At 40.9% G+C, this 11,662-nt stretch overlaps 2 protein-coding genes across 2 annotated transcripts; one reads left to right on the top strand and one right to left on the bottom strand.

Annotated features, from left to right (window-relative positions):
• Positions 1–263: 263 nt before the first annotated feature.
• Positions 264–3,246, top strand: tm4sf21a (transmembrane 4 L six family member 21a). Its single transcript, XM_071901632.2, has 5 exons — positions 264–578; positions 1,151–1,216; positions 1,801–1,934; positions 2,032–2,218; positions 2,374–3,246. Exons 1-5 carry the CDS (start codon positions 402–404, stop codon positions 2,380–2,382), a joined length of 573 nt encoding a protein of 190 aa, XP_071757733.2. The 5' UTR covers positions 264–401; the 3' UTR covers positions 2,383–3,246.
• Positions 3,247–5,619: 2,373 nt separating this feature from the next.
• slc25a15b (solute carrier family 25 member 15b) lies at positions 5,620–11,376 on the bottom strand. The gene is made up of 7 exons (XM_071901713.2): positions 11,230–11,376; positions 8,703–8,823; positions 8,006–8,264; positions 7,729–7,866; positions 7,139–7,314; positions 5,946–6,104; positions 5,620–5,741 (listed from the first exon to the last, which is right to left on the bottom strand). Exons 2-7 carry the CDS (start codon positions 8,755–8,757, stop codon positions 5,620–5,622), a joined length of 909 nt encoding a protein of 302 aa, XP_071757814.1. The 5' UTR covers positions 8,758–8,823; positions 11,230–11,376.
• Between the last annotated feature and the right edge of the window lie 286 nt (positions 11,377–11,662).

Below are 11,662 nucleotides of genomic sequence, written 5' to 3'. Positions count from 1 at the left end.
TGCGTAAACATAGCTTTAACCAAAAAATGTGCAACTAAATGCTGCCTAAATCTATTCCACAAAACAAGCCGTTGTCTTTTACAGATACCATAGAATGAGTCACATTCTCTGGCCTATCACAGACTCTGTTTGTTCACGCTATCTGCATGTCGTACACCTCCCACACCCATTCCTCCTAGTATTTAGCCTCGGTCCTCAGCGCATTAACGACGAGATGAGAGTCATTTGAGAAAAATATATTTCACTCTCTGGATCAATTTCTAGTATCAGGCCAGGAACTTCCCCGCTCACTGAAAACACCAAAGGAACCACCAAAGGCTCTCAGCTGACAAGGAGAAACACCCTGGAACCTTCCTGACCCAGAGGTTTTAGACCCGTTATTTAGCGTCCAGGGTGACAACATGTGCACAGGGAGATGTTCCCGTTGCATTGCTGTGGCTTTGTACCCCTTAGCAGTCACATCCATCATCTGCAACATCCTATTGTTCTTCCCTGGCTGGGACGTCAAGTATGTCAAAGATGGACATATCACTGAAGAGGTGAAATACATGGGAGGCCTCGTTGGAGGGGGGCTCTTGGTGAGTTCTCTCTTCTCTAGCCCGTTACTGAAGGGCGTGACTCTGGACTACAAGCTGCTGTAAACTTCATTCTGAAATATAATGTACAGGCTCTCAGACAATGGTTAGTTATCATTATCTGCAATGCTAAAACTGATAAATGCTGGCTTTATATACTGGATTTTAATGGGTTTACAGTGGCCATGTTGCCTGTTTGGGTCTCAAGTTTGTGCTTCAGTGGTTAAGATTCCTTATCTTGCTAATCTAGAGGCGTCACCCAATTGAATTGAATTGAACAATGGGCAGTAACAGACTGCATTATACACTAGCCTTATTATGTACCACATATTGCATATTACATGTAACACTCTCATGAGGTGAAGATTTCAGTCCATTTTAAAGGGGAATTGCTCAGAATTTGCAAGGCTGTTATTCTGCAGGAGACAATTTCTTCAAGTTTCCCCAGTTCTCAAAATTGAGGAAAGTGCTGAATTGTTTTGACCGCATTTATCAATTGTTTTGCTGTAATCCAAATCATGTTTTACACTGATGCTGCATCTCACTCCCTGCTAACCAGTCTCTCCCCACCACAGGTGTTGGTGCCAGCACTTTACATCCATTTGACTGGACAACAGGGGTGCTGTGCAAATCGTTGTGGGGTGAGTCTGTCAGGGAAATAGTTCCAGAAAACGTGGGCTGGCTAAAAATCGAACTAATTCATTATATACAGTACATTAACTATGCACATTATAAACTATGCACTATACACTACCAGTCAAAAGTTTGGACACACGCATTTTTCTTTTCTTTTTACTATTTTTCACATTTTAGAATAATAGTAAAGACATCAAAACTATGAAATAACACAAATTGAATTATGCAGTGACCAAAAAAAGTGTTAAAAAAAAATCTAAACTATCTTATAGTTTAGATTCTTTAAAGTAGCCGCCCTTTGCCTTGATGGAAAGGCAAAGTCTTTGGAAAGAAATTCATACATAGGCATTAACTTCACTATTTATATTTGTCTAAGAAACCAATTTCAAGCATTCAAGCATAAGCCTTTAGATCAAAATGGCTTTAAGATAATGAAAAACAGTCAGTACATTCAATCAGGTGTGTCCAAACTTTTGTGTATTTAAACAATGGTAAAGCATCCAATAAAGTGTTAATACAGGCCAATAATTCAGTGTGAATACTACAAAAAATGAGTGTCTGAGGTTTGGTTATCACTTTTCTTCTGCAGATGTTCTTATCAATTGCATTTGCAGCAGTTGGTGTGGCCGGGGCTCTGTACAGTTTCTCTGTGGCAGTGCTTGGTTTACAGAACGGGCCACTCTGTAAAGTCGGTCTGATTTGGACGACACCTTTTAAAGACAGGTGACAGACATAAGTAACCTGCTGACGACATTTACTCACATGATCAGGTTTTAGTAGGCATGCACAGTGTTATTTATTACCGTCTCGTTTTGCATAGGGACACGAGCTACCTGAAGGACCGTAAGTGGTGGGGAACGTGCTGGGAGCCCAAGAACGTGGTGGAGTTCAACGTTGGCTTGTTCTCCACCCTGCTGGTGACGAGCGGCCTGCAGCTGGTGTTCTGTGCCATTCAGATGGTCAATGGCCTGTTTGGCTGCCTGTGTGGAACCTGCAGCAACAAAGGGGTGAGGAGGGGAAATCTCAAAGAAACGGATGTAACAGAGGGAAATGGGTAGAAAGAAAATCCTTCAATACCGTCATGTTGTTTTCTATGTTGCTAGGACATCTGAATCCCAGACAGTTCTTAATGACAGCATCCCTCTCTGGTCTTAACCTGCAGGTCCTGTGAGGTCCTGGTCGGTAGGTGGCTCATCATCCACACTCCATACAACACCCATAACCAATGATGACTCCCTCACTGGCGCTCCCTGGTGGAAGGCTGAGAGAAGTGTTCCTGCCTGATGTTGCATCTGCAGAAAACATCCGATTCCTGATTGCTGCCATCACCATGTGACCACAGATACATACTTTGTGTATTCCATGGTGCAGCACAATTCCTTATATTAACCAACACAGAAAGCTGGACATGCAGTGACATAAAGGCCTTGTATGCCATGTATTAATGTATGTTGAGAAATAGGCACAGTATAAGAGATAACTCAAATTGAAATTTGTTTAAAATATTGCCAACTGACACAGGTGCTACTGTTCTATTGTGTGACATAACATTAAATTCAAAATTAAATTGAACTTTTGACAAACTGTACTTAATAGTCAAAACAATAAATCACACGGTTGCCCTCAAATAACTAACTAATAAAATAAAATACAAGAGACGGTTCTCCTCCAATTACACATTTAATGTAGATCATATAATTACAAAAAAATATCATCCCATACTGTATAAGGATTGATATCTACAAATGTTTTAGTGACATACGGTATCTCAGTTTGTTGACATTCCCTTAATAAAATACTCAATTATAGGAATTTGACAAAAAGAATTTACATTGCCAACTGTTCAGCACTGGAATAAAATCTGCATGTTAAACGCAGTGTGCAAATGGCAACTTTGATGAGGCAGTTGATATTTTCTCATGGTCTTGTACATAACAACATGGGTTACACAACAAAAAAGGCAAAAAGTAGTGATTTAACAGTCAAGTATTGAGTCCTAAAAGGGTGGAGGCTTCATAATAAACGGGGTGGAACAGTACATGTCAGAGAAAAACAAACAAAAACACCTTGTTCAGTGCGACACCCTCAGTTTGGGACACACACGAGAACAGGATGACTTTCTATTTAGTCACGGCTGGTGATTTGGTCAGTGAGATGGAAAAACTACTGGCTACAAGTTAAACCACTTGTTGGCTGTGGCTGTTTTTACTTTCATAACTAATGAAACTTTAATGCTAAATGAGCTTTAACTGTTGGAGATTCTACTGAACATCATATTTCTATGATGGCTCAGCTTTATGGCGCATGCAGTTATAGCCAGAGTGATACAGAAAAGCCACCTCAATCTTCATAAATTTCTGTGAACAAATGCAAACCAGTTGGCACTTAAACTGATGAATGTATCCATTTTTTTTACTGCAAGTCGTCACACAAGAGTAGAGCAGTAATGTTAGTGAAACTAAGGACTACAGACAGGAAATAATGTAACATTCCCCTCAACACTTTTTGCAAGTTAATCAGATGGTGGAATTTTTAACTTCAACTTGAGGTCACTCAAGTAAGTGTGTTGTATCATTTTTATGTTATAATGCTTCAACTAAGGCTATTTGAAAAATTAAAGTGCTGTAATTGCAAAATTTTAGCAAATTTAGTGGCATTTTCCCTATTGTACCTAAATAACCCAAGATATGATCCCAAACTGAGGTACACAATGAACTGTCAGTCTTGTACACCATTCCATCATTAACACATTTTAGGCAACTTGAATGAATAAGCACATGTTTTTGAAAATTCAAATGAATTCAATCAAATGCATATGGAGCTTTAGTAAGGTTGTAAGATTGTGTGTATTAAAAATGGCCACACAAAGAGCAAGTAAAGAATATTCTCTCCAACAGCCTGGGGAGAAAAGGTTGTCTGTGCGGATATAACTTCATTGAGGTAGACACAAAATAACAATAAACTGGAGTGTTGACGATTCTTCAGTGTTACAGATACTGGCAAAGGTTGCTTAATGCTGTGCTGCACATATATTATTGTCATATATGTCAGCAAATCTTTAGCTTTTTGGGAATTAACTTGTTGAATACAAACAAAATATTCAAATGAATAAATGAATGTAAGGATTCAAAGACGTAAACGCTGTGTCAGATGGAGTTTTTGCTGGGCTCAGAAGAGATGGAGTGTGGCAGTTTCAAGTAGGTTAAACAAGAGCATGAAATGGCAGAGACTTGGGCCCAAAAACACATCAAGCTTGAAAAACTGGAGGACTGATGAGCAGGGTTCCCACACATTTTCATGGATAAAATTTCAAAACTTTTCCATGACTTTTCAAGGATCCATAATAGAATTTCCATGTAATGTGAGGCGGTGACTCTGAATCAATACCAGAAATTATTACTACACTGGACAAATACGACACACCTCTTTATATTGGATTTTAGTGCTTTAGAGTCACTGCATCACATTACATGGAAGCTATTGAAATAAAACTTCCATAAAAATATTAATATAAAATACAAGAAGCACTAAAATCCAATATGAAGAGGTGTGTCCGATGTGGCCTGTATAGTAATAATTTCTGGTACTGATTTGGAGTCACTGGGTCACATTACATGGAAGCTATTGAAAAAAATGGCATTATTTTGTATTAAAATATTTATGTAAAATAAAAAAATTACACATTAGCACTCAAAATAAGTGTGCTACATCAATTTAGTATAATTTTTTAATCATAATTTTCACTAATATTGTCAAGTCAGCATGAAGGTATTGAATGATTGTTTATAATGATTGTTTTTGTGTCAATTAAACAGTAATTTATTGACGGTCCCTAAGTCAGCCTCCAGCGGTTAAGCGCGAGGTTCTGGGAGGTGAGCTAACCGTCCTCCTACTGCCAACGCTGGGTGAAACTGAGTAAGAAGACGCCGCTGTCCGGAGTGAATGTCTGTCGAATATCCAACTTAAAACTAACTTCCCCGCGGTGCACGGGCCGCTGAGAACGCCGCGCCGCGCGAACATGAAGTGAAGAAACGTACGTGATAGTAAACAAAACGTTGTCACGCATCGACACGTATTAGAGCTACGTTACGTCAACAGCTACAGAAAATACATTTTCCGTTATGTTACATTACGTGGAAGGTTATCCACGGAAGATTACTGTAACAATTAATTTCATCACACACAACAAAATTCTATGACTTTTCCAAAACTTTCAAGGATTTTTCTAATGCCATGACTTTTCCAGGCCTGGAAAACGAGATTTTGAAATTCCATGACTTTTCTAGGTTTTCCATGACCGTGGGAACCCTGGATGAGGTTATATGGCTATAAAACTTCACTCTGATTAGGGTTAACCGTTCTCACATCAGCACTCCCTCTCTAAGATGTTTTATGCATACAGGCCCGGTTAGCTGTCGAACTGCTTCATCATGAACTTCCGGCTGGCTTCGTAACCCAGGAACAGTGCTCCGTTAGCGGGGAAGGTGCGGACCATGGTGGGGGTGAGACCGGAGTAGAGCGCCCTCACGCCTACACACAGAAAGACAACAAGAGATAGGAGAGCTTACACACCGACGGTTAATGACAGCTTTCAGTTCTCAGCAGGAAAATCCACTTGATGGACTTGTTCTGCAGGCCTCCGGCTTCATCTTCACCCAGAATGTTTTTACAAGCAAATATGAACATAAAACATCCCTGTTAAGACTAAAAACATCAAACTCGTTCTTTGCCTACCTTCAGTGCGTGCGATGGTCATGAAGGTTTTGAAGAATCCTGCCTGTTTGCCCATCATGGACATGACCTGGATCCGAGACTTGACACAGTCCATGGGATAGACCACCAGCCACAGGCACGCCCCTCCAAAACCCCCACTGAACACGATTGGAGCCACACCTACAATATATACAGCAGAACCCGTTAGACACAAACAAACTTGTTATAATTTGTTAGTTCTATGTAAATATGTAAATACTTTGTTATTTGGTTTGTGAGCTCAGAGGTGCAAATAAATGAAGAAGAATGAATTATTTTACATTAGGTAATAAAACTGTATCTTTAGGTCGGCCAAGCAAAGTGCACAGCATGACATAATATATCCAACTGAGTTTGACATGAGCAATTCAAAGTCAATTAGTACTGCTAAATATAGCAATCAAGCTATACAATAAAATATCTCCGGCTCATACTTGCTGCATCATATGTCAAAGTTCAACAGTTTGCATTAGTCGCTAATTGCAGTAATAAACATTTTAAAGGAAAATTCCACCCTCAGATCGTCTTACAGTGTTATATATCATCAGTCTGTGATGTCCAACACATTCCAGCAGTTATTTTGGGATCAACTGTTGGAATTTGCTTTTTTGGTGTATCCACTTTCACTTAACCTGCCTTGTCTACTTCTAGTTCAGTTAGTAATTTCCTACATTTCCCAGAGTGCCTTTCGACAACCTGCAGAGAATGTCCCTGAACTTGTTGTATTCAGCTGTTGGCCATAGAGAGCGAGGTTTACAAGTCAAGGAAAAGTGAGTCGCGCCCCTTACTCAAGACACAGCATGTCTTGCGGCTGCATTTTAACGACATTTTAGCTGCTCGGGAAACATCTCAATGTGACGTCACATCGTCTGCGTTTGGCCAACTATCTACGGGAATAAGAAAAATACACCACCAAACAACAAAATGGCCCAGAAATTTTCAAAAATCTTTAAGAGTTTTAGGGTGTTTTGTCCTTTAAGCTACCAAACACAGACAGAGCAGACAAAACAGATTGTTGTTTGTAACAATGTGTGCTACAGTAGTTTGCTGGCTGTGCCACAATTTGCAGATATCCACCCATTTAACCACTAATCTCAACATTTAAAACTCCACAACCACTAACAGAAAAACAAGGCTGCCCAGCGTGGAGGGCAGAAGGAATATTTTGCCGGTACCTATGTCGTCTTTGTCACATTTCATGTAGTCCGCAAAGGTGGAGCGGCAGAGCTCATAGGCACCGAAGAAGCAGAAGTAGCCAGGAACCTCTCTGGCGATGGTGGTGGTCAGGCCCTGGAAGAAGCCCAGGGGTCCGTCGTTCCTCATCACCGTCTTCACCACCGACCACACCGTGCTGCAGACCCAGCAGAGGGAATCTGGCTTGGTTAGCTCACACAGACTATGTTTACATGCAGACTAATGTTAAAAAAAGTTAGTTAAAAGTTTGTCTTTTCCAAACTTGTGTTTTGCTTGATGCCGTTGGTTGCATCACCTTGTGTAGTTTGCATGGAGGCAAGCCACATAATCACACATAATTACATATAATCATTACACAGTCATTTCATCTGAAATCATGGTAAAATAGTCATATTCATTGATTGTACGGCATGCAGCCTTACAATCAATTAATAGGGCAAACCCAGTCATTTTTCAATTTTTCAGCAATGCTAAAACTATTACGTTAGTCAATATAAGTTAATGAAACAGTACCGCAAGAATAAAAGACCCATACAATATCTAACAAAATTTAACAATAAAAATCACTTACTTTTGGCCGTTGGCGATCTTGCCTGACGCCTCCATTTCATACATGGCTTGGAGACGGCACTTCACAAGCTCAGTGGGGCAGAGGACGAGCGAGGAGAAGATGGACGCCACCGAGCCAGCGCAGGCTTTCTGCATGTCGCTAAGAGAGAGGGAAGGATACACAAGAGCCAGTGGGAGATCTTACATGTTTACATTTACATTTACATTTACATTTCAAGGACAATTACATAGGTGACTTCGCATTAACAGGAGGGACAACTCCTCAGGCATCGCCCTACCTCAGCACCGCTTCATTGTGTAGTCCCGCCATGAGGCGGATGACCTGCTGGCAGAAGCCGTAGCTCATGAAGAGCACGGAGTTCTCGGCGATGTTGGCCATCAGCGCCGGCGTGGTGCCCTGGTACAGACCGCGCAGGCCCACCTGTCTGTAGGTGGACGAGACGCAGTGGACGAAGCCCCGGTACAGCGTAGGAAAGGTCTGCATCTTCACTTTTGCCGTGTCCAGAGGCTGCCCGCTCAAGACACACGCAGTTCCTCCTATAGGAGAAAGACAGAGGGGGAAACTGTGAGAAACAGCGCTGATAACATACATGTACTGACAGTGCTTAACAGAAATAGTTATGGCCATTACACAGGAAAATCAAAAGGACTCTATGATGATGACACGAGCAGACTTACACACCCTATGGGCTGTCAAGAGAGATAAGGATCAGAGGGCTTTGCAGAGGCTTGTATACCATGGAGCAGTATACACACTCAATGGAAACACAGAGAGAGACGAGCCAGAAAAAGACAGGAGTCATCAAAATGTCCTGCGAGGTCAGACAAGGTCTCTGAACATAGCCACAGCTAATGTAGCAAGTCATTTGGCCAAGCGATGGAACAAAAGTGAGTGGATGAAATTTCAAAGATGTGGACCACATGTGACATTCGTAGTGTTTGTTTGATGATGTTGAGACAGAGCGCTGTAGTTACCTATGGCTCCAGCAGAAAGGTCGATGATGGCCTGGACCACTGGGTGGGGGGCCATGGTGTCCCAGAAGCTGCTACAATAGGTTTTTCTTGTGTCGGCTAGCTACAACAGCTCCTGAAACAGCTGCAAATAGGGAGGTTCTTACATCTAGTGGGACATACTGAAATGTAACAAGACAGACAGAGGGTGAAGTGTTTCCCCAACACTTTGCTCCTAGGCATAGGCAGGTATGAAGTGGCATGGCAAAATCATGTCCAAAATATTCCAGTAAATGGAATTTACTGTAAAATTTGTTCTCACTTGTGGTATTAAAACATAGTAAAGTCACTTAACTGCTCACAGCTTTGAGTTTTTGCTACTAAGGACAATAAAACATCTAGTAAGAATTCCCCATTTTATTAATTCACAAAATATTAAAATGACACTGTTAGACAAATTTATTGTTATAAGTAAGCAAGCTGCATACAACATTCAATCAATATGCAGATAGCTAGCAGGCCAACTTCACCATCCCAACAACAACATCCCACCTTCTTTGTTTTGGATATTCTGTGCACATCCACCAAAATTAAGGACATCTTGGTCAAAATATAAAACCATATTTCACATGGATTGTAGTTTAAATTTGCACATTTTCAGTGTTTTTAGCTAACAGTAACTCATGCCAGCTAGCTTGCTAAAACAGAACAGTTATTGTGGACATCCAGTGCTTAATTAGTAAATGATGAGGTCCCGGACTCAGTGGTCGGTGTTCACGCGAGTCTGTGTGGAGGGAAAAGGTTCCGGAACATATCAAGACAACACGCGCATTGGAGGCACGGTGGTGCTCAGTGCAGCCCAACAGCTTACTGTAGACCTAACAGCCTAAACATTACTAAATGACCGACTATATGACCTTAGAGCTCCGACTACTGCTGACCTATAACAATATTTGATTATTGCATAGGCTACATAATGCTCATTTTCTCCAAACCGATGGGTTTTTACAAACCTGCCCTTCAAGTAGTGGACTAAAGATATAACCGCTGTGCACAACATAAAAATGCACACATACTTGGCTGTGAGACATCCTAATCATACATAAACACATCAAGGAAACTGCAATGGCTTCAACCATTTACCAGACAAATTCTGGCTCGAGTAGTTACGCATTAATATTCAACACAAATACTTTCATAGATATCTATTTTGAACGTAGTAAACAATGTCAGCGAATAATGAAATGACAGCAATAAAACGTGTCATGGTCATGCCATGCAGCTAAGTTAGTCGGCCTAAATGCGACACTCAGCTGGACCGCGGTGGTTTTGAAATGCTCACAGTGATGTGGGGCTTACAGCCCTTCACGTCAACCAATTATATTACCAATTATTTCTGGACACTCAACATAACATGCGCGATTGCCCACATATTTAACTGTGGGACTTACAGGTCCGCACTCCATAATAATTTCTGTTTTCATCTATGCAAATATGAATTTAGATGTTATTATCCCAGCAGAGAACTGTAACACGTTTACAAAAAAAAAAAAACATGCGTACCTTGTCTAATTTTCCAAAAATAGTCCACACAGCGGACATATGGACAGCAAATTCAACTGTCTTTTAGCCATGACGATGTCTGAAGTTTACCATAACACACTCTGCAGAGCAGCTCACTCATGTGACGAGATTACTATGCGCTTGCTGCTACTTTCTAATATGGTAATCACCTGTCTTCATATGGAAATGAGCCAATTCGGTTTTTGGAAGGGAGGGGAAAGGAAGAGTCAACTATTGGGATTATTACATGGCAGACAAAAAAAAAAAAAAAAAAAAAACTTTCATGCCACCAGAGGTGCCGGGTCCACGCAAATAAGTACCGGAATGCAGGTAGTCCAAAACCGCGAGGTGCCGGATCCTGTTCCGGCAGGATCCGGCACAAATTAAGCACTGAGGACATCTGTTTGCTTGCATTGATAGTCCTCTGAGACACACAACCTGTATGTAAGCATTTCATCAGAGCAAGTTCACTGCAATAAAACCATGCCTCAATTTCATCTTTAGCAGCAGTAATTACTTACAACAAAGTAAGATTGTTTTTTATATGGAAATAAAATCACTGTCGTGTATAAATAACTGTAACGTTACTCTGTAACTAATATTTTATATCAAATTCCCCTGTGGGGAGGACAGGCCTTTCTCACTGAGCTTTAAAACCGACCACCAGAGGGAGGCATATGACTTTCTTTCCCTGTCCCAGTGAAACATCATTTGAACAGCAGACTGGCAGAAGACAGATGTAAAGTTTTATCTCATTTGTGACTTTTCTGACAAAAACAAATTCAAAATGCCAAGGTAACCGTTCCCTTTAAGATAACAGGTATGTACCAAAGTTACACTCATTCACATACGTTAGCTGACAGACTGAGTTGCTATTTGTTTTGTTAAACTAGCAAACGTTAACTTTACTATTCCTATTGTTGATACATGCATATTAGCATGGTATAAACAGATTAAAAAAACAGTTGTCTCAAAATACAAACCTTACACGAGAGGGAAGAGATGAAGTTAGGACATCAAGGTCCCAGTGCTGGCAGTGGTTTCTTGACACGTTAACCAAGTCGGTTGCAGACTGAAGCTAACATCGTCCTCGGGTGATTGCATGCTACACGACCGGATCAATCATCCAAAGTTTACCAGAAGAGCGTTATCTCATTTTCAACATCCACCCCTGTGCTAACGGTAACGTTAGTCAATGAATGGATCGGCAATCACTCGATGATAGTGTGTTGTGGTGAAGAAGAGAGACTGGAGGTTGTTGTATGAGAGCTGTAGAACTACAGAGAGAAGGAAAATGAGAGAGCTCTCACTCTGCCCTTATTTCCGGGTACCGCAAACGTCATCGCGTACCGCTGCAGACCAGAATTCAGTATGCACACTAAATTCAGTTAAAGCTACAATATGCTACTTTTTAACATTGA

This window comes from Centroberyx gerrardi, chromosome 11 (genome assembly GCF_048128805.1).
Source record: "Centroberyx gerrardi isolate f3 chromosome 11, fCenGer3.hap1.cur.20231027, whole genome shotgun sequence".
NCBI lineage: Eukaryota > Metazoa > Chordata > Actinopteri > Beryciformes > Berycidae > Centroberyx > Centroberyx gerrardi.
This window is presented reverse-complemented; position numbering and strand designations above follow the sequence as displayed.

Excerpts from the sequence above, each read along its gene's own strand:
- slc25a15b (XM_071901713.2), bottom strand. The coding sequence starts at position 8,757 with ATGGCCCCCCACCCAGTGGTCCAGGCCATCATCGACCTTTCTGCTGGA. Across the intron at positions 7,867-8,005 it reads CACAATGAAGCGGTGCTGAG|CGACATGCAGAAAGCCTGCG; the intron begins GTAGGGCGATGC and ends CCTCTCTCTTAG. Across the intron at positions 7,315-7,728 it reads AAGATCGCCAACGGCCAAAA|CACGGTGTGGTCGGTGGTGA; the intron begins GTAAGTGATTTT and ends CTGGGTCTGCAG.
- tm4sf21a (XM_071901632.2), top strand. The coding sequence starts at position 402 with ATGTGCACAGGGAGATGTTCCCGTTGCATTGCTGTGGCTTTGTACCCC. Across the intron at positions 579-1,150 it reads TCGTTGGAGGGGGGCTCTTG|GTGTTGGTGCCAGCACTTTA; the intron begins GTGAGTTCTCTC and ends TCCCCACCACAG. Across the intron at positions 1,217-1,800 it reads GCTGTGCAAATCGTTGTGGG|ATGTTCTTATCAATTGCATT; the intron begins GTGAGTCTGTCA and ends TTTCTTCTGCAG.